This window comes from Capra hircus, chromosome 9 (genome assembly GCF_001704415.2).
Source record: "Capra hircus breed San Clemente chromosome 9, ASM170441v1, whole genome shotgun sequence".
Classification (NCBI taxonomy): domain Eukaryota; kingdom Metazoa; phylum Chordata; class Mammalia; order Artiodactyla; family Bovidae; genus Capra; species Capra hircus.
In genome coordinates, this window is record NC_030816.1 from 66,701,378 (window position 1) to 66,724,430 (window position 23,053).

The following is a 23,053-nucleotide window of genomic DNA, read 5'->3' on the forward strand; positions in this document are numbered from 1 at the left end:
AGACAGACACTTTACCGTCTGAGCCACCAAGATTGCCGGGAGAAATATCAATAACCTCAGATATGTACCACCATTATGGCAGAAAGTGAAGAGGAACTAAAGAGCCTCTTGATGAAACTGAAAGAGGAGAGTGAAAAAGTTGGCTTAAAGCTCACATTCAGAAACGAAGATCATGGCATCTGGTCCCATCACTTCCTGGGAAATAGATGGGGAAACAGTGTCAGACTTTATTTTGGGGAGCTCCAAAATCACTGCAGATGGTGACTGCAGCCATGAAATTCAAAGTCGCTTACTCCTTGGAGGGAAAGTTATGACCATCCCAGATAGCATATTCAAAAGCAGAGACATTACTTTGCCAACAAAGGTCCATCTAGTTAAGGCTATGGTTTTTCCAATGGTCATGTATGGATGTGAGAGTTGGCCTGTGAAGAAAGCTGAGTGCTGAAGAATTGATGCTTTTGAACTGTGGTATTGGAGAAGACTCTTGAGAGTCCCTTGGACTGCAAGGAGATCCAACCAGTCCATCCTAAAGGAGATCAGTCCTGGGTGTTCATTGGAAGGACTGATGCTGAAGCTGAAACTCCAATACTTTGGCCACCTCATGCGAAGAGTTGATTCATTGGAAAAGACCCTGTTGCTAGGAGGGATTGAGGGCAGGAGGAGAAGGGGACGACCAAGGATGAGATGGCTGGATGGCATGACCAACTTGATGGATATGAGTTTGAGTAAACTCAGGGAGTTGGTGATGGACAGGGAGGCCTGGTGTGCTGCGATTCATGGGGTCGCAAAGAGTCGGACACAACTGAGCGACTGAACTGAACTGAATACTTTCAAATAATGAAGGTAAAATAAAAGGCATTTTTAAATTAATTAATTCATGACTAGATGTTCTGCAATAAAGAACTAAAGAACAGCAGAAAGGAAGCTTTTCAGGATGAAAGAAAATGATTCCAGATGACAACTTGAATTTATAGGAAGGAGTAAAGCATAATGATATGGTGTATAATATTGATACATTTAAAACTATATATTTTTTGTTCATTTCTTTAAATAAATATATGCCTGTTTAAGTAAAAATTATTATAACTATACATATGTATATTTGGCAAACCCAGAAGAGAACAGAGAAAGGGAATAGAGAGAAACAGGAATAGATAGAACTAATATAAAGCAAACGGCAAATTTTAAGCCTACATACAGGTGTATGAGTACATACTATAAACGTAAATAAAATAACACTCCAAATTAAAAGTAGAGATTTATAAAAGAGCAAGCCTTAACTTTATACTATTTATAAAAGTCATCCTTATTTTGAAAATGAAATGATAAAATAATAATCAATGTAAATATACTAAGTTAGATTGGAAGTGGTCATATTATGTTAGATAAGGTAAATTTTAAGGTGTTTTACCAAAGGTAAAATGGGACATTTTGTTCATCAGTTGTTATAGTTCATTAAGAAAATACCAGTTATAAATGCCTATGTATCTAGTAAGACTTTAAAACTTTATGGAAAAAAAAAGGTGATAGACATAAAGAAAATATATAAAAAATCCAAATTATAGTTGGAGATTTTAACATTCTCCTCTCAGTCATTGGTGGATAAATAATTTTAAAACAGATTAACTAAAATGAATAAAGACTGGCCACATCTCAAATATTGACTAAAAAGTGCAAACAAGAGCTTTCATACATTGCTTGGTGAAAATGTTAGATGTAATAACCACTTTGGGAAAAGATTTGGCTGATTTTTATAAAGTTAAACATCCACCTACCTTTTATCCAGCCATTCCTCGGTGTTTATCCAAGAGAAATGAAAACATGTCCAGAAAAGACTTGTTCAAGAGTGCTCATAGGAACTTTATTCATAATAGCCCAAAGCTGGAGACAACCCAAACGTCCACCAACAGAGGAACTGATAAATAAATTGTGCTGTTATTAAGGTATAAAAAGGTGCTACTGATATACCCTAAAACATGCTTCAATTTTGTAGACGTTATGCTGAGCAAAAAAAAAGAATGAATACAAACTATATGATTCCCTTCATATAAAGTATTACAATAGATAATTTTATTCTAATGAAGAAAATTAGTATTTTGGTGTGTGGCAAGGGGAAGTTGGACAGGGAGGCCTGGCGTGCTGTGATTCATGGGGTCGCAAAGAGTCGGACACAACTGAGCAACTGAACGGAACTGAACTGAACTGAAGGGGAAGTTGAAAGTTGATCTGGAAAGGGATATAAAAGAACTTTCTAGAAAAGTAGAAATGTTGTATTTTGATAAGAATACATTTTACACTTATGAATCTTTTTGGGAAAACTCAGCAAACTATATACACTTAAGATTTGTACATATCAAGGTATATCAATTTTACTATACAAAAAAATGCTGAATAATGAACTATTATTAATAGATTTGGTTTTTCTTGATGGTATTTGGTTAGCAATTCTAAAACTGCTTACTCTATTCAAGAATTGTGCAATTGAGTAAATATATTGAGGGAGCCAGGTTTCTTACTTCTGGGAAAGGAAGGTACATTGGGGGATGGGAGAAGACTAGATTGTGTTATAGTGTTGGGTTCAAACTGGCTATGTCCATATTAACTCATGCTTTTAAATATACAAATAAGGCAAGCTAGATATATGTATATAAATAGTTATATATGTATAAATATGTGTATAGACAATAAATGCACGTATTTATGTACATGCAGTGTATATACATAGATTTGTGTACACATGCACATAAAACATAATACCCATATCTCTGTACTGAAAGGACCTAGAAGCAATGATGCATCAGTAACAGTGAGCACCTGTAGTACCTGAGTTTGGGTTCTAAATACCCTTCGGGTCTCACAGGACTGAATTTCTTGGGCTGGGTCAGGGAAAGTCCTAGATGAAGCTGGGCCTTCTTATTCTGCCAGAAAATAAAGAAGTGGTTCACATAATCACAAGCACATATCAGAAAGATCCAGAAGCCAACTGGAAAGTGTTCCTACTGTCTGTATCAGGGACAATTTGACTATCAAAATATGGCATTAATAGGTAACCCATTGAAAAGAATTCATGGCTCCCTACTGAAGGATACAATGAAATAAATAAATAATGGAAGGATAGAGAAAGCTTCTTACAGTAGAGTTCTGACTAATAAGTAAGAAGTAGAGAAATAACAATAAAGTTAGAAATCATTCATGGGGTTTAAAACTAGTGGGTAGAAAATTTGGTGAAGAGCGAGATATTTACATTAGTATCTAAATATCTCCCCTCAAATTATTTATTAAGTTTAAAAGGAAAAATATTAAGCTAGCAATGAAGAAACCTGTCTGATACCACCTTAACCAAGTCGTCAGACTTAATACAACCAGTAATGGGACCAGCTAATACTATGTGCCTCTTATTGAGTTGAAATAAGAAAGACAAACATCTCACAACCTGAACCTAATCATAAGGAAACATCAGACAAATCCAAACTGAAATGTCAATGTCCAGAAACACTAATAACAAAGGCTGTCTAGATTAAAGGCTGAAGAGACCTGACAACTAAATAATGTTTGCTTTTTAAGTTTTTATAAATAGACCCAAGGGAGGAACTACCAGGAACATCATTGGGCCATTTATAAAATTTATTGGGACTGTGTATCAAATAGTACTCTTGTGTAAGTGTTAGATTTCCTGATTTTAATAACCGTTGTCTATGAGATTGTCCTTCATCTTGGAAAATGCTTAATGAAAGGTTAAGAGGACAGTGACTTAAATTAGTACTGATAAAAATGCAGTTAATATTTTGCATACTAAGAAGTCAGGCATATGTAAGTAGATTGATAAAATGTAAACAATTGGGTGATCTGAGTGAAAGATTCTATACTAGTCTTAAAAACTTTTCTCCCAGCTTAATGAAATTATATAAAATAAATTGCTTCCAAAAACATATATATCTGTATATAGAGAGAGACAGGTGTTTTCTTTTTCCCCCCCAAAAAATAATATTAGCTTCTTTTCTTGCCTTGGTAGACTAGGTTTTATATGGTTAATGCTCATACCTTCTTTGGATGAAAGTAAAAAGTGAAAGTCATGTCAGATTATTTGCGACCTCATGGACTATACAGTCCTTGGAAGTCTCCAGGGCAGAAAGAATACTGGTGTGGGTAGCCTTTCCCTTCCCCAAGGGATCTTCCCAACCCAGGGATTGAACCCAGGTCTCCCTCATTTCAGGCAGATTCCTCTGTCCCTGGGGATTCTCCAGGCAAGAATACTGGAGTGAGTTGCCATGCCCTCCTCCAGGGGATCTTCCCAACCCAGGGATCGAACCCAGCTCTCCCTCATTGCGGGCAGATTCTTTATCAGCTGAGCCACCAGGGAAGCCCAAGAATACTGGAGTGAGTAGCGTATCCCTTCTCCAGGGGATAGTCTTGACCCAGGAATCGAACCGGGATCTCCTGTATTGCAGGTGGATTCTTTACCAGCAGAGCTACCAGGAAAGCCAACTTTGGATATCTTTTGGCTAATTGGAATGTACATTTCACATATCATAAAAATAGAGTAAATTTAAATATATATTTTAGTTAAGATTTTTTGCTACAGTTTTACTCTCGTTTTTGTTTTGTTTTTTTGTAAAATTCTAGTTGCTTTGAAAAATATAAAGGCATAAAATTTTGAATAAATCTATGAAATATGTGTAATTTGTGATTAGAAACTTCAATATTTGAATCATTGTGATAGTAAATTTGTTGAATATGTACTTTTAAAGTGATTCTCATTGTGCTATGCCCAATGTTAATGGGAGTTATATATAATCCTTATTTTTTGTGTATAATATACTTGGGAGATCATGGCATCCAGTCCCATCACTTCATGGCAGATAGATGGGGAAACTAGAAAACAGTGGCTGACTTTATTCTACCAAAATCACTGCATATGGTGACTGTAGCCATGAAATTAAAAGACACTTACTCCTTGGAAGGAAAGTTCTGACTGATCTAGACAGAATAGACATTACTTTGCCAACAAAGTTCTGTCTAGTCAAAGCTATGGCTTTTCCAGTGGTCATGTATGGATGTGAGAATTGGGCTATAAAGTAAGCTGAACGCCGAAGAATTGAGGCTTTTGAACTGTGGTGTTGGAGAAGACCCTTGAGAGTCCCTTCAACTGCAAGGAGATCCAACCAGTCCATCCTAAAGGAAATCAGTCCTGGGTGTTCATTGGAAGGACTGATGTTGAAGCTGAAACTCCAATACTTTGGCCACCTCAGGCCAAAGTTTGGCCACCTGACTCATTTGAAAAAACCCTGATGCTGGGAAAGATTGAAGGCAGGAAGAGAAGGGGATGACAGAGGATGAGATGGTTGGATGGCATCACCAACTCAATGGACATGAGTTTGGGTAAACTCTGGGAGCTGGTTATGGACAGGGAGGCCTGGCATGCTGCAGTCCATGGGGTCACAAAGAGTCGGACATGACTGAGCGACTGAACTGACTGATACTTGGGAGAATTGTGGACCTAAGGGTACAAATGTATTATCTGTGATATCACCAAGTTAGAGATTTTTACTTTCTTTCATGTCGCTAACTACTTTGAAATGTTATGAAAACTGTGACTTATCTTCCATCCATACGTGTATTGCTTTTTTTTGCATATAACTTAGGGAGTTTCAGGGATACCCTTCACCCTATCCCCTGACTTTTCCTTGGAAGCCCAAGTCAAACTGTGCACTCAAGTTTAATGTTAACATGTATTCATTAGCAAAATGCCATTCTAGGACAAACAGCTTCAGAATCATTTGCGATACTTGATTTTAAAAAAACATGGATTCCAGAATCTGCTGTCCATTCATTCATTCACCAAATATTTGTTAATCTCTACTATATTCCAGACACCATTCTAGGCACTAGTAATACAGCAGTGGATTAAATCCCTGACATCATAGGAATCACATTTCTCTGGTAAGGATAGACACAAATAAATAAAATGTATAGTGTGTCAGATGGTAAACATCATGGGAGGTCTCTCATGGTGGGGATAGGAAGTTCAGTTTAAATAAGGTATTTGGGAAAGGTCTTACTAAGAAGCCCTGAAGAAGATAATGAGGTAAATCATACAGATGTTCCAGGAAGAGACAAGAAAAAGTGCCAAGATTTGTGAACAGCAGAGTTACCCATTAAAGTTCAAGACGTAACAAGAAAGACAATGTAGCTGAATCGAGAGTGAGAGGAATGGAGGGGGGTTGGGGTGGTGGGGCAGGGAGTTCAAATATAATTGATTAAATTTGACTGCTATGTTTAAAGTATTATTGCATTATAATGGACAAAGGTGAAAATAGGGAGACCTATCAGTATATTATTAATAAAGTGAGGGCAGTGGTGGCTCAGACCAGAATTTGCAATAGAAAACATTATGAGTAGTTGTTAGACTCAAGATATATTTTGAATGTAGAGCTGACAGAATTTAAAAGATTCATTGGTAGAATATGAGAAATCGGGGGCTTAAAAATAACTTCAAAGTTTTGGGCCTAAACAGTAACAAGGCATTTATTGACTTGTGGAGGAACAAATTTGGTAGAGGAAGATGTAAAATCAGTTTTGGACTTTGGGTATTTTGAGCTATCAGATATACAAATGAAGTGCTGAGCTGAATTACAGATCCTGGCGTTCAGAAGAGAGGTCTGAGCAGAGGATATGAATTTGAGAGTCGTCACATGGTATTTAAAGCCGTTAGACAGGAAGAGATAGTCAAGATCAAAGTTTTGAAAATTTGTCCAAGAACTGAATGCTGTGCCACTCCCCACCTGAAGATGAGAAAGAATCAAATCCATATGAAGGACTAAAAAGGAACACCTAGCAAGGCAAAGAAAACCGAAAGACCTTGATAACTAGGAAACCAAGTGTAAAGGAATTGCAAAGAGGTCGGAGTACTCCACTTTCCATGCTGGTGGGAACAAGTAAGATGACATTTAAGCTTTGAATTTAGCAAGAGAGGAGTAATCCTCAATGTTGACAAAAGCAATTCCAGTGCATACTGGAGATAAAACATGCATAGGATGGGTTCAAGAGGAACAATTGTAGACAGATAATATAAAGCATTTTCTTTCAAAGTGGCTTTTTGGTTTCCTAATGGAGAATGATTTGTATTAGATTTTCTATAGTTTTAGACCAGGAGTTTATTTTTTATTATACCCTAATATGATTTTTGTATGCACCAGATTTGAGAACCCCTCTTGTAACATATGATTGGTGTTTGCTACCAATCATTCTTCAGTATAGCAAGTACAAGTGATTTAAAAATAAATGAAAATTCTTATTTAACCACTGCTGACTCCAGTGGCCAAAATTTGCAGATGTCAGCGACTCATCAACCTAGTCACAAAACAGGTACTTAAAGGCCAGGGACAAAAGTTGAAAAAAAAATTTTTTTTTTCTTTTTCCGGTAATTCCTATTTCCCTGAAAGGATGTCTGTAATCAGCCAAAAGGAATTAAAAGAGTTCAAAAATATTGACATCTTGAAATATCATCCTCTTCAAATATTGTTTTATATTTAGCATCCTTTATTTTAAAACAATTGAAAGTGAATTAGCTTTGTGTTACAACTGCCAAAATCTGCTCAAACTGTAACCACCAGTTTCTAGAGGCATCTTGGAAATAGTGGGGATTAAAAATTAAACTATTGTATTTATTTATTTGCTTTCGAGGAATTTGTTTTACTGTATTTATTAAAATTAACCCATTTCAGGGGAATAATTTTTAAATCTCACATACTAATGAAGGAACCCAAGATGGTTTAAATATCTCTATACTGTTCGTACTATGAAATTAGGAATGAAGTAACCTTCTAAAATCATTACAATATGACTTACTTAACTAAGTCTTTAGACAATTTTAAATTATTTCAAGCCAAAGAAAATATGTCTCATTTTTAAAAGATTCCAAAAGAAAGTAACTTAACTTTCCTAAGCAAGTTATTCATTTACAGTGATTCTCTATATTTACCAAAATATGTCCCATATAAATACACATTAAGTATCTGACCTTTGACTATTTAAAAGCCCATTTTCCTGTATTTTATATATTCCTGTCTAAATTGCAAATTGCATTTTGCTAATTGTAGCTAACCAGAGCACCTTGAAATGAGATAGCTGAGTTGACTGCTAGTGTGGCCTTAGATGAGTCATTTTACGTTTGTAATGCCACTTCCTCATTTCTATGATGATGGAACTGTAGATTCCTAAGAGAAAATCATGAAGGAAATATTATGGACTTTAGATAATTCAAGTGTCACAGTTAATGATGGGAGTTATTGCCTGAGTTTCACATTGGACTCCAAAGCACATGGCTAACAGTTCATCCCATTACCTCTAGCACTTAGCATGGTAAATGACTTGAGTAAATGCCAGATACCTGTGGACTTCCTGGGAACAGGGTGTCATATGGGAGTATGAGCCTAAGAGAAGAGGAGACTTTTGACATAAGAGGAAACCTCTCTCATTAGAGGAAGAATAGAATGAGAAAGACTGAAAATGAGACAGAATCCCAGTTGGAGTGAGGGTAAGGGTAGGGAATGAAACTTAAACCATGTCCATAAACTGGAAGGCCTTGAATGCTGGGTTAATCTGCATTTTACATTGGGTCAGGCTTTAATGTCTCAGAGCCTTAGTGTGAGTAAAACATAACCTGCTTCAATTTCATGGTTATGGTAAGGACCAATTAAAGGGACAATATGTGAAAGCGCTTTATAACCCACAGTTAGTTAGTTCAGTAGCTCAGTCGTGTCAGACTCTTTGTGACCCCATGGACTGCAGCACGCCAGCTCCTGGAGCTTTTTCAAACTCAGGTCCATTGAGTCGGTGATGCCATCCAGCTACCTCATCCTCTGTCATCCCCTTCTCCTCCTGCCTTCAACCTTTCCCAGCATCAGGGTCTTTTCATATGAGTCAACTCTTCACATCAGATGGCCAAAGTACTGGAGTTTCAGCTTCAACATCAGTCCTTCCAATGAATAATTAGGACTGATGTCCTTGAGGATTGACTGCTTGGATCTTCTTCCAGTCCAAGGGACTTTCAAGAGTTTTCTCCAACACCACAGTTCAAAAACATCAGTTCTTCGACACTCAGCTTTCTTTATAGTTCAACTCTCACATCCATACATGACTACTGGAAAAACCATAGCCTTGACTAGATGGACCGTTGTTGGCAAAGTAATGTCTCTGCATTTTAATATGCTGTCTAGGTTGGTCATAGCTTTTCTTTCAAGGAGCAAGCATCTTTTAATTTCATGACTGCAGTCACCATGTGCAGTGAGTTTGGAGCCCCCCAAAATAAAGTCTGTCACTGATTCCATTGTTTCCCCATCTAATTGCCATGAAGTGATGGGACCAGATGCCATGTTTTTGAATGTTGAGTTTTAAGCCAACTTTTTCACTCTCCTCTTTCACTTTCATCAAGAGGCTCTTTAGTTCTTCTTTGATTTCTGCCGTAAGGGTGGAGTTACCTGCGTATCAGATTATTGGTACTTCTCCCTTCAATCTTGATTCCAGCTTGTGTTTCTTCCAGCCCAGCATTTTGCATGATGTATTCTGCATATAAGTTAAATAAGCAGGGTGACAATATACAGCCTTGACGTATTCCTTTCCCAATTTGGAACCAGTCCGTTGTTCCAAGTCTGGTCCTAATTGTTGCTTTCCTGACCTGCATACAGATTTCTCATGAGGCAGGTAAGGTGGTCTGATGTTCCCTTCTCTCATTTTCCACAGTTTATTGTGATCCACACAGTCAGAGGCTTTGGCCTAGTCAATAAAGCAGAAGTAGATGTTTTTCTGGTATTCTCTTGCTTTTTCTGTCATCCAACGGATATTAGCAGTTTGATCTCTGGTTCCTCTGCCTTACTAAATGCAGCTTGAACATCTGGAAGTTCACGGTTCACATACTGTTGAAGCCTGGCTTGGAAAATTTTGAGCATCACTTTGCTAGTGTGTGAAATGAGTGTAATTGCATGGTGGTTTGAACATTCTTTGGCATTGCCTTTCTTTGGGATTGGAATGAAAGCTGACCTTTTCCAGTCCCACGGCCACTGCTGAGTTTTCCAAATTTGCTGGCATATTGAGTGCAATACTTTCACAGCATCATCTTTTAGGATTTGAAATAGCTCAGCTGGAATTCCATCACATCCACTAGCTTTGTTCGTAGTGATGCTTCCTCAGGCACAGTTCACTTCACATTCCAAGATGGCTAGCTGTAGGTGAGTCCCATTGTGGTTATCTGGGTCATGAAGATCTTTTTTGTACAGTTCTTCTGTGTATTCTTGCCACCTCTTCTTAATACCTTCTGCTTCTGTAAGGTGCATACCATTTCTTTCCTTTGTTGTGCCCATCTTTGACTGAAATGTTCCCTTGGTATCTCTAATTTTCTTGAAGACATCTCTAGTCTTTCCCATTCTGTTGTTTTCCTCTATTTCTTTGCATTGATCACTGAGGAAGCCTTTCTTATTTCTTCTTGCTATTCTTTGGAAATCTGCATTCAAATGGGTATATCTTTTCTTTTCTCCTTTTCTTTTAGCTTCTCTTCTTTCCTCACCTATTTATAAGACCTCCTCAGACAACCATTTTGCCTTTTTGCATTTGTTTTTCTCGGGGATGGTCTTGATCACTTCCTCCTTTACAGTGTCATGAACCTCTGTCCATATTTCTTCAGACACTCTGTCTATCAGATCTAATTGCTTGAATCTCTTTGTCACTTCCACTGTATAACTGTAAGGGATTTGATTTAGGTCATACCTGTATGGTCTAGTGGATTTCCCTACTTATAACCTATAGACTAAACACTTTTGCCCAAGATTTTAATCTTATCTTGAATTTAGCTTACTTACTTCAGTAGTCTCTAATATATATATTATACCCATGGCAAAATTTATTTCTTCTCCCTCATTCCCTGTCCACCTTGTATGTTTCTGCTTTTCTGACCTTGCTCATACTTCTCCATAGAATAGTCTTATTGCTTTCTACCTTTTTTTCACATCTTATCCATTCTGCAAGACCAAACTGAAGTACTTTTTGCTTTATCAGTTATCCTTTATTCCATTTTTTTTCCTTCATTCAGGGAACTCTTTGCTTTACTTACTCCAAGAAAATCTGTAGTACTTCCTCACTACTCTATTTTTTATAGTAATTCTCATTTATATTTTAATTCTGTATCCATAACAAGAACAGAAATAATATATTGACTTTTTTGCTGGAGTATAGGTTAATAGTAATAGTTTTAAAATAATGTTATTTTACAGATACTTAATTCAAGTAAACATGCAAACCTAGAGACTTCTAAGTGTGGGAAGAATTCACTCTTTGCAGAGCTTCAGTCTCTATTGTTTAGGATTTTGAAACAGTGAAACTAATGAGGAAAACCAGGGTTTTATTTAACACACATTGCTTATTCTGAAGGGCTTCCCTGGTGGCTCAGAGGTTAAAGCATCTGCCTGGAATGTGGGAGACCCAGGTTTGATCCCTGGGTCAGGAAGATCCCCTGGAGAAGGAAATGGCAACCCACTCCAGTACTCTTGCCTGGAGAATATTCTGAAAGAATGGGAGTGGAGGGGGAAAAAAGTTGAACCAGATGATAGTGCTGTTTCTATATGCCAAAAATAGTCAAACACTGAATATTTCAAATCATTTTACCTAAGTATATAATAAATTTAACTGAACATCCTAAACCTAATAGTCACTGAAAGTGAAAGTGAAGTCGCTCAGTCGTGTCCGACTCTTTGTCGACCCATGGACTTTAGCCTATCAGGCTCCTCTGTCCATGGGATTTTCCAGGCAAGAGTGCTGGAGTGGATTGCCATTTCCTTCTCCAGGGGATCTTCCCGACCCAGGAATCAAACCCAGGTCTCCCGCATTGCAGGCAGACGCTTTACCGTCTGAGCCACCAGGGAAGCCACTATGCCACCACAAATAATAAATCTGTATATTAAACAGAATAACTACCATCCTAATCATTTAAGCTATCATGTGTCTGAGATGCGTATACTTGTTGGGTAGCTACTGTATGCTAGTCGCCAAACTAAGTGCTTAATGTATCATTAACAACAGAGAGACATAGACCCTACCTTTGAAGAGCTTATATTTTAGAGTATGCCTGTTGTGGTGTGGGGGGCTTCATAAGCATACGTATTAAATGTAACTAACTTGTGGTAAATAATATTTTCTAAAATGTGAGAAAATTTTGGGGAAATCAGGAGAAGATTTCAGAGGAAATGATGTTCAGTCTGATCTGTGAAGAATGAGCTTAAGAGTTAGCTAGGTGAGAAAAGAGGAAAAGGCAGAGGGAACACAGTGAGTGGGACCCATGTGTTTAGGAACAGAAAAGCTGCAAGGGTGGCTTGTTGGTGGCAAGTGAACAGATAAGAACATTAGAGGAAATTGAACAGTCAAGTACCAAGTAAAGTAGGATCTGTAGCTAGAGTTACAGTTTGGTTTGTATTTTAAGTACACTGGAAGCCATTAAAAAAACTAACATGAATCGGTTTATATCTTGAAAGATCATTCTTCTCTGAAGACTGAATGATAGAGGTGTAGTGGGGATAAGGCAAGAATACAAGAAAGGAGACAGATTAAGGGGCTGTTACAGAGAAAATGGGGAGATAAGACCAGTTCTAGATAGTTATCAGAAGCATAATCAACTGGGGTCCTGATAAATTAGATGAGGGAGTCAATAGAGAGACACAGGGTAAGAAAAAGGTGCAAAACTTAATTCCCAAAGACTTCTGACTTGGGAGAATGAAATTCTGTGGAGGAAGGAGTTGAGGGTGGGGGAGCGGGTCAAGAGAACAGTTGGGGACAAGTTAATTTGAGTTATACATGAGACATCCAGGTGTAGTCACTGGATATTTGTCAGAAGCAAATTCTAGCTAGATACATAAATTTAGGAACAAAGATAAAGGTAGTATTTAAAACCGTGAGAATAAATATGGAGAGGTAAGAAAATAAGCTGTAAGACAGGAGTCCTGAGGCCTGCAGAAATCCGGCAGGAAATGCAATGGATGAAGACAGCCCACTGTGAGATAATAAATGACAAGGGTGAGGGTATGTGAACTAGAGAGGGAGGTCGGGGAGGGGGTGGTGGTATAGAGAGAATAGATAAATCTGAACATATGTGCATCATCTGAAAGGGGTTGCCTCTACTGACTCATACAGTTTTAAATATTGGTACTCTACTAGGATAATTAGTACCAAATAAACTCTACTAGGATAATTTGGACACGACTGAGCGACTGAACTGAACTGAGGATAATTAGTACCAAATAAACTCTACTAGGACAATTAGTACCAAATAAATATGGCCCTAATGTTATTCGATCTTCCTTTTTTTAAACAAGAAGTTAAGAATTTGGATTTTCTGTGCCTTTTCTAGTATTGAATTATGTGGAAAATATAATTCATATTTAAAATTGTATGAGTCAGCATTGATTTAGCCCACCAAATTACAGTCTCTGCTTGGACAGGGTACTTAGGATTATTTGGAGATCAGATAAAGGATTAGCAGCCAGAAGAGATGTTAGGAAAACCAGAATATAGTGTCATAAAAACCAAAAATAGAATGTTTCACAAAGGTCTCATGTTTAATATGGTCTCATGTTTGGATGGTCTCATGTTTAATATGCTGCTGACAAGTTTGGTAAGATGATGCCTGAAAGTGTTGGTTGGACTTACTAGCGTGTGGAATAGGCTTTTGGTGACATTAGCAAGAACAATTCCTCAGTCGAACTGACTACTTAAAATTAAGTAATGTAGAATTAAGTAATGTGAATTAAGTAATTCACTATGGGGAGTGAATTGAATGATAAAGAACTGAAGACTTTAAATATGGATGTTTCTGAAAATCTTCTTTATGAAAGTGGAGCAAAATATAATTGCACCTGGAAGAAAATGAGAATCAAAGTATGGAACTTTTTAAAGAATTGAATATATGAGAGAATTACTAAGAGAAGAAAAATTAAATACGCAAATTCAGTTATTTGGAGGGTTACCTTTTTTTAGGTTTTTATATACTACTTACCTAGGACTTCCCAAGTGGCACAGTGGTAAAGAATTCGCCTGCCAATACAGGAGACGCCAGACAGGTTCGATCCCTGGCCAGGAAGATCCCCTGTAGTAGGAAATACCAACCCACTTCAGTATTCCTGCCGGGAAATCCCATGGACAGAGGGGCCTGGCGCACTACAGGCCACGGGGTCACAAAGAGTCTCTTCTGACTGAGCGACCGAGTACACAGACACAAATACTACTAGTCTATAGTGTAGTGTAGTGTTAGTCACCCAGTCATGTTCGACCCTTTGCGACCCCGCAGACTGTAGCCTCCAGGCTCCTCTGTACACGGAGTTCTCCAGGCAAGAATACTGGAGTGGGTTGCCATTCCCTTCTCCAGGGGATCTTTCTGACCTGGGGATCAAACCTGGGTCTCCTGCATCGCAGGCAGATTCTTTACCGTTTTAGCTACAGAGACGCACTTACCTATAGCAGTATGTAAAGAATCTCACATTACAGAAACTCAACTGAGCATCTGGACTGTATGCAGTACTTATAGTTATTGATGACTTAATGGATGTTTACAACAGACTAATTACAGTTGTTTTCAACATGACATAGTCATGTGTCCTCTCCAGCTTTCCTGTACATACAAATCACCTGAGGGGTATGGGGAGGGTGTCTTGTTAGAGTATAGATTTTGGTTCAGTGGGTCTCAGTTGGACTTGAAGAGTGCATTTCTAACAGGCTCCCAGGTGATAGCAATACCACTGATCCATGAATATAGAAAACGTGTTAAGAAAGAAGAGGTAACTAGCAGCTTTTCCACCAATTTTCCAGTTTTCTTTCTAGCTACCCTATGATGTATTATTTCCCTCTTTTTAGAACTGAGGTAAATGATAATTAAAGCTGTTAAATAACCCAAGTTGAAAGGTAAAGTTTGCCTAGCTGTCAGTCAGTTGTTCATGTGTTTGCTTTGGCCACTATAGCATCTTAGTTTTTGTTTTTGTAGATTTGTACAGATCAGTTTTTCTTCAGTGAAAATTGTTGTTTTCTTTTATATTTAGTTTTAAATTCCATTTGACCTCTCTCCTAGGCATTAAGAGTTGCAAGTTTCACTGGAGGGACACTCCCATAGTTCCATTGTAGTCCTTTTCTGAAACATGAAACCTTAAAAAGTTACATGTCTTGAGGAAGATGGCTTTTCATGAAGTTTGTCATGCCTTAGGCAGTTGGTAGAATCCAGTGATGAGGTGGGGAGATTGCCAGAATATTCCAGAGCTGTACCATGCAAAAATAGGTTTTATCTAGAAGTGTGATATAGGTCATCATAATGTATAGTTTTATTTGACTTCTTTACTGCAGTCTAACATTGACATAAAAATATTTCTTTTAGAATGTGAAACACAGAAAGTATGCAAGGTGGAAGGCAACATATATTCATAATTGTTTAAAGAATGGAGAGACCCCTCAAGCAGGGCCTGTTGGGATTGAAGAAGATAATGGTATGTATTTATGTAAGTAAAATGATTTAGTGGAATCATAACTGTTCAATATATTATTATTCAGAATTTTTGGAAACCATTTTATTTCCTTCATCAGGTCCAAAATCAGGTGTAAAATTATAAACTTAGGGACAAGTGAAAAATTAAGGCAAAACTGCTCTAATATCTGTTTTCGTCAACAACAGAATGGCTTGGTTTTCTCCTGCATCTGATCAGATTTCATTGCTACATGGGACAGGCAGTCCTTTCGTAATCTATAAAATGTTTCCAAACCATAGAGAAAACTGAAAACTTACTTTTTAATAAGGTGAGTTTTGGAGGGGAAAGAGGGGTAGGTAATACTTTCACAAAATCTGTAATAGAGTATGTAAAAAATATTAAGTGAATTTCTCATTTACACCATAGTCTTTATCATCCCAGATTCTGCTGAAAGCAAAAGAAGTGAATATTTTTTTAGTATTTTGTATATCTTTATAGAAATTATTTTTTATAAATTACTAGTAAATAGTAATATATATCCTCACTTTCTTAACACAGTTGGTAAAATACACACTGTTCTATTGATGCATCTGGGTGGTTGGCTTATTTACGCATTCACTTAAGATGTTTATTTAGAATTTTATATTACCATTCAGTTAAAAAAAGAAACACTATAGTTGTACATGTAGCTACTACATGTAAACTCTTGCAGCTCTTCTAGAGATGCAGGCTTTCATAAAGCATTTCAAGTGAATTTTTGCTGTTTCTGAAGAACACTTGTTTATCTTTAGATAGCCTTTTATATATAGCACACCCTTAGAAATCTTTGACACTTGATGTTATTCTTGTTTGCAGAAGAGGAAACTGAGGTTTCAGGTTTTAGCTGTCCTAATTATTAGACCCACAGAGAGGGGAACCAGAACTGGAGTTCTTACTCTAAGTCCTGTGCTCTTTTCACTAACACTACAGTGTGAATACTGTAATACTAAGTTGTTATTAACTGTTTAAAGTGGACTGTTCTAAAGTATGATTAAGTTTTGGGCTTACTTACATCACAACAGTGAAATTGGATTTTTTAAAGTTTATTGCCACAACTTTATATCTCACTTTTTCATTTAATATTTTGGAATGTTTTGCATACTTTTCTCCCTGCTTTAATGCTTTCCATAGTCAGGATGGTATATGTCAGTACTGCTGTGTACAGAACGACTAGTCATTTCCATTTGTCCAAGAGAAAAGATCTGAGATCCTTAGCCTAACAAGAAAGACTCACCATGATGTGGCACCAGCCTACCTTACTGGCTTTATTTCCTCCTTCTGTCTCACGTTGGCTTAGTCTGGTAGGACTGCTACAGCAAAGTACCATAGACTGGACAGCTTGAACAAAAGGTATTTATTTTCTCACAGTTATGGAGGCTGGAAAATCCAAGATCAAGGTCCAGCAGTTTGGTTTCCAGTGAGATGTTAATGTGATTACTCCTTGAAGAAGTTCAAGGGCAATTAGATATTCTACCCAAGATTTCAGAAGAAAGGTCTAGGCTAAAAGTGGTATTTTGGAGTTGTCGGTTTAAAAGGAAGAAGTGAAGCTAAAGTAAAATATTGAATAACCCAGGGAGAATGGATTGCATAAGAATTAAAAGCAAAGATGGAACCAGCCTTTCTTCACCTTTACTAATCGCATTAGATTAGAAACTGAAGCAGAGGCAGTTCTATTATTTTAGGTAAGGTACTTACACATACATGTAGTAAATGTAAAAAGACATTTAATATTCATAATTTCAGACATTTATGTCTCAATTCTTAAATACACATTGAAAATGAAAATATCTTTGCTGTTTTAAACATATCATTATACTTTTCAGTAGTATTTCAGAGGTATCATTCTAGACACATTGAAATACCTAATGATCAATTTTGTTTTTCAGGTACTCTAAGTATCAATGACTTCTCTCATCTTAAACATTTTAACCTTTTCTCTGGAAAGTAGGAAGTATTACATTTTGATCATTATCATGGTCTCATTTGTTCTGAAATGGTTATTTTAGGTCTTCTATAATATTGTAGATTGTTACATATATACTGTATAATTTTTGTTTTAATTTCCCAAAATTAGCTTAAATTGAGCTTATAGTTTTTATTCATTATTTTCATTGCATTTTATAGAGCTTCCGGATAGTAGAAAATTGTTAGCTATAGAACACTAATAATCCTTTAAAATATAAAAAAGAATATTTTCACTATATACTTTCAACCTATTAAATAATTTAAAATGTAGCCTGGTGTCATAATTAGGTGTTAATGTCATAACATCTAACAGTGTCTGCTTAGAAATGGCTTATGGGTCTAAAAGAGGATGTCATGAAATCTGAATATGTATCCAAAACCTTTTCTTTAAAACTGACTTTTCTTTTTCCCAATGTAGCATTGTATTCCTTGTATTATTAAATTTTACAAGATATTCTAGGTATAAAAGATACTATGTTTAATAAAAGTCTAATTTCTGTTGTTCTGTAAGTCTAGTAAAGCTAGTAAAAAATAATAGATACTAGGAACTTCCCTGGTGGTCCAGTAGAAGGTTCCACTGAGCTTCCAATGCAGGGGACATGTGTTCAATCCCTGGTTGGGAAACTAAGATTGTACATGCTGTGCAATGCAGCCAAAAAATAAATACTATACCTTTGTTAGTTTAGAGGAAGAAAAAAAAAAGTATTCTTATTTTTGAAAGCAGTACTGTATTACCATATTGTCTAAAAGTACAGAAGGAAGTCATACAATTGATACAAAAAAGCATTCTAGGAAAAATTTAGGCGTAGCTGAAGGGGAATCTGTTAACATTCAAACTCTTGAGTTTCCACATCCACTTGGTTTCAGTATATGCAAAATGGTATTCTTTTTAAATGGTCAATATTAACCTATACTTCAGCAATAAAAACTAATGAAGGTAATTTTGAGTTTTTTTTCTTTTATTCATTATGACTACAATTTTCTCCATGGCCTTGAATTTATTTATAGTGTTTGCTTTAGAGTTATTTTCCACTAATTTCAATATCTGGGTCACATCAGGGTCTTTTCCTATGTCTCTTTTTCACCTGCCTCTGGTCACATTTTCATCCCTCCCCCCATATCTCTAATTTTTGTTATCAATAACCTTTGTAGCTCCTCTGCATTCACTTAACTTCCTTTGCAAAGTCTTGATTCTTGTTCTAGCAGACAGTTGACTTGCCTAAACTGCCCCTCTTTTCTTTCAGCTTTAAGGCTGTTACTTTCTTCAGGGCTCCTTCCCTGAGTCTGCCTGCATAATTCAAGGGCCACATAGGTATTCAGTTGAGGTTCATACAAGCATTTCAAGGCTCAGTTCTCTGCAACTCCTTTTTTTGCATAGACTTTTGGGTGCCCTCAGGTGAAAAGCGACATGAAAGCAAACCTTCCATGGTGAGATTTCTTCTGTCAAGGCTCATCTTCATTCTAATTTCTACCAACTTTTTTTTTTTTTTTGTAACATTTTATTTTGTCTTGGGGTGGAGCTGATTAACAATGTTGTGATAGTTTCATGTGAACAAGGAAGAGACTCAGCCATACATATACATGTGTCCCTTCTCCCCCATACTCCCCTCCCATCTTGGCTGCCACATAACATTGAGCCTTGTTAGTTATCCATTTTAAACATAGCAGAGTGTGCTTGTCTATCCCAAACACTCTAACTGTCCTTTGTTCACTCTCCAGTGTCTTTAAAAAGTGTTTTGATTTTTTTTTTCCTTCCCAGGATGTTTGTGTTAGAGTTCTCTAATATGGGAAAAAATTATGTTAGTATATAGAACATCTACAAGTTCACTTAGTAAAATTCCCCAAAGTGGCTAACTCTTATTACTCCTTTCTACATAGACAGCTCAATGTGAAATTCCATTCCTTTGTTTTTGTTGATTAATTTGTTGAGTGACAAACACATTTAATAGCTAGTAAACAATAAATCTTGAGTAAAAGGCAGCTGTCAGAAAATGGCGCTCTTACGGAAAGCATAAATGTGGTATGTTTGCTGAGAAGTCCTCCTTTTTTTTTTTCATAAATTTTAAGAATGAGTTTAAAGAATTTACTTTTAAGAAAAATATATGCATAGATTTTATAGAGTTGGAAAGTATTAATTTAAAGAAATGTTATTCATGCCAGGGACAGCTAAGTATTGTAAGAAAAGGAAAAAATTAGAACAATTATTTTAAGAGAAGCTGCTTATCAACTGCATTAAATAGAATTGCACTTGAAGGTTTGTCATGTTCATATATCAAAAGAATATTTGGCATTTTTATTTCAAAATACAGATTTCCTTGACTTACAATGGGGTTATATCCTGATAAACCGATCATAAATTTGAAATAACTATGATTTGAAAATGCACTTAATAACCTACCTTACTAAACATCATAGCTTAGCCCAGCCCACCTTAACCTACAGCTGGGCAGAATCATCTAGCACAAAGTCTATTTTGTCATACAGTGTTGAGTATCTCATGTAATTTATTGACTAGTATACTGAAAGTGAAAAAGAGAATGGTTGTGAGTGTATCAGTTGTTTACCTTTGTGATCTCGTGGCTGACTAGGAGCTGTGGCTCCCACTGCCCAGCATCAGAGAGAATACTATACCACTTATCACTGCCTGGGAAAAGATCAAAATTTAAAGTATAGTTTCTACCAAAGCCATATCACTTTTACACTACCATTTTTAAAAAAAAAAAGATAAAACCATAAATCAAGAACTGTCTGGACCTCGTTTAACATTTCATGTATATCATATAGTAGATGTTGAGGAAAATGAAGATGCTGGAGCCACCTCTCTGCCCACTCAGCCACTTCAGCCGTCATCTTCCACATATGACCCAAGCAACATGCCATCGAGCGGCTATACTGGAATCCAGATTCCCCCTGGTGCCCACGCTCCAGCTAATACCCCAGCAGAAGTGCCTCACAGCACAGGTAGGAAGTTGAAGCTTAACAGATTTGAATTCTTCCTTTCATAAATAACAACTGCTCCTCTTATCTTATTTTTGCCTCATAATGATGGTCCTAAAGCACGAAGTGGTCTTTAAATTCCACGCGAACCCACAAAAAAAATTAAATCCTTTTCACTGAAGTTTTTTTTGATTTATATATTCTTTAAATTGAAAGATATTTCTTTACAGTATTGTGTTCATTGAAATTTTAATACTAGTTGTATTTTAATTTTTTAAAAAATGACAGAATATTTATGTGTAATTGATTACCATTTACTTTTTATTTTATTAATAAGTATAGTGTCTATGGGCTTCCAGTGGCTCAGTGGTAAAGAATCTGCCCGCCAAACTGGAGACCCAGGTTCCATTCCTGGCTTGGGAATATCCTGTGAAGAAGTAAATGGCAACCCACTCCAGTATAGGAAATCCCATGGACAGAGGAGCCTGGTGAGCTAAGTCCATGGGGTTGCAAAAGAGTCAGATGCAACTTGTGCCACCACCACCGGGCCGCATAGTGCCTGTACTTCTCGTGTGTGTTTCCCTTTTCTTTTTCTTCCCCTCCCTTTCTTTCCTTTTCACTGCTGTTCAAGAATAGCACTGAAGTGAGTGGGTCTTATTTATAGGAGTGTCAGTCAGACTCCTACTGTGATCGCAAGATCCATTTTTCTCTTGACTCATTTCCCTAAGACCCTGCCTCTACTTTCAATATGGGTGTTATTGATGAAGGAGCCAGCTTTGAGGCACAGAACCTCAGTAGCAGTGGATTTACAGACAAGTGAAAGGAGGGGTTTCAGGTTTGTTTGTCGTTTTAAATATTACAAACATGTCTAAAAATAAACCACAGAAGTGATATCTACTGTCTTTGAATAAATTAGTACTATATACCTTGTTTTCATAGAAAAAAAAATCTGACAAAACTAGTCTCCAAGAATAAGTCAGTGTCAGTAGATAAACTGTTTAAAGTTGCAGACAGCTACTCTTTTGTTTTCTTGTATTGTGGACAGAATCACCTTTACTTCCAAATAGAAGGGCGTTTAAAACCGTAATTTAAATAAAGCTTAACTTTAATAAAATTTTTTTCCAAAAATTGTTTTTAAACTTTTACTTTTATCTCAGCCTATGAGTAATCTATGGTAGTAAACTATGTATTTCAAAATGTTTAATAGAATAAAAGTTGCCTTTGAGCCTTGTTTTCTACTATTTCTGTTATTCATCGTTACTTCATTGACTTCCAGATTTTCAGCTTCTGTTTACCCAAACCATTTAGGTTATTTTGCATGAGTTGAACAACATTTAAGTTTTCTATTTTGACCACTGTAGGTGTGTGATTAGTCTCTTCCCTCCTATTTTTCTCTTCCCTTCTATTTTAAAACTTTCAACTTCCTTTCATCTGTAAATACCACAAACATTTCTGTCTTAAGCCTATTGATGAACATGGTTGTTTTAATGCTGATCTCTTTTGTATCATCATTCTCTAAATTTTACCCTGCCTGACTTTTCATTGCGTTATGGTCTATGTAATGGCATTAATAGACCAATTTGCATTAGTTTTGTAAGTAAAATTTCATGGAACATTGTTTTAAATATTTTATTATCTTTTAGGAATGTTCAGTATTTCCATTGTAGAACAAACTAAGCAAAACCAGCTACATACTTAGATGTATTTGCCTTCAGTAAATACTGCTCGAATATACTAGTAAGTTTAAACACTGATCTAGAGCCTCCAACACTGTCATCCTTACAGAAGGACAAAGTGAAAATAAAATGCACTTGGGAATCACATAGTATTTGTTACTAGTTTCTGCTCCTTGTTAAACCACAAACTCTGCTGTTACTCATCTTTTCTCTCTCTAGGTTTTTCTTCTTTCAAAATGAAATTAATCATACTTCTTATAGTTGTTTCAATTATTAAAGAGGAAAAACTATGAAAATTGATTACTGTGCCTAACACAAAATCAGTGTTCAGCAAATTAGCTTCCTCTTTTTTTTTAACCTTCCTTCCTATTTGTGTGCCAAAGAAAGGATATTTAATAGCAAGTTAATGAACACTTAAAATTATTTTGTCAATCAGGAAAAGTATCACAGTTGTGGATAAGGTATTGACCTTACAAAAAGATTGACTAAAGGGTATTATTGCTCAGTGTATCTTAGGGCAGAGTTATGGTATAGGCATATATGCATATATTTACAGTGTGTGTTCAGTTGCTAAGTCTTGTCCGACTCTTTGTGGCCCCATGGACTATCACCCACCAGGCTCAGACTTTGTAGGGCTTTCCCTAGGCAAGAATACTGGAGTGGGTTGGCATTTTTACGTATTTACAGGATGTCTATATATCAAACATATGAGATGGAAAGTATACTTCTAGTAGGAGGGTTGTAACAGGTTGAACCACATGACAATGGTTCATAGGACAGAATAGACACAAACCACGTGTCTGTTTTTGTACAACGGAGGTGGTAGAACATTAATTTCATATATTCAAACTAACAGACTCCTGCTTAGAATATCCAGACATAAAGATAGATATCAAGAAGTAGTCTTCTATTTATTTTAGGAAGTTTTCTGGCATAAGTAGTTCATTT

The 23,053-nt window shown here is 36.5% G+C and overlaps 1 protein-coding gene across 2 annotated transcripts in view; it reads left to right on the forward strand.

The window, feature by feature from the left end:
- Window positions 1–23,053, forward strand: part of VTA1 (vesicle trafficking 1) — a 72,820-nt gene that overhangs the window by 36,655 nt on the left and 13,112 nt on the right. Inside the window, exons 5-6 of one of the 2 annotated variants that reach the window (XM_005684855.3) lie at window positions 15,401–15,509; window positions 20,280–20,453. In XM_005684855.3, coding sequence (XP_005684912.1) covers window positions 15,401–15,509; window positions 20,280–20,453 — 283 coding nt within the window. Of the gene's footprint in view, window positions 1–15,400; window positions 15,510–20,276; window positions 20,454–23,053 lie in introns of both variants that reach the window. The other variant, XM_005684854.3, reaches the window with a different exon arrangement.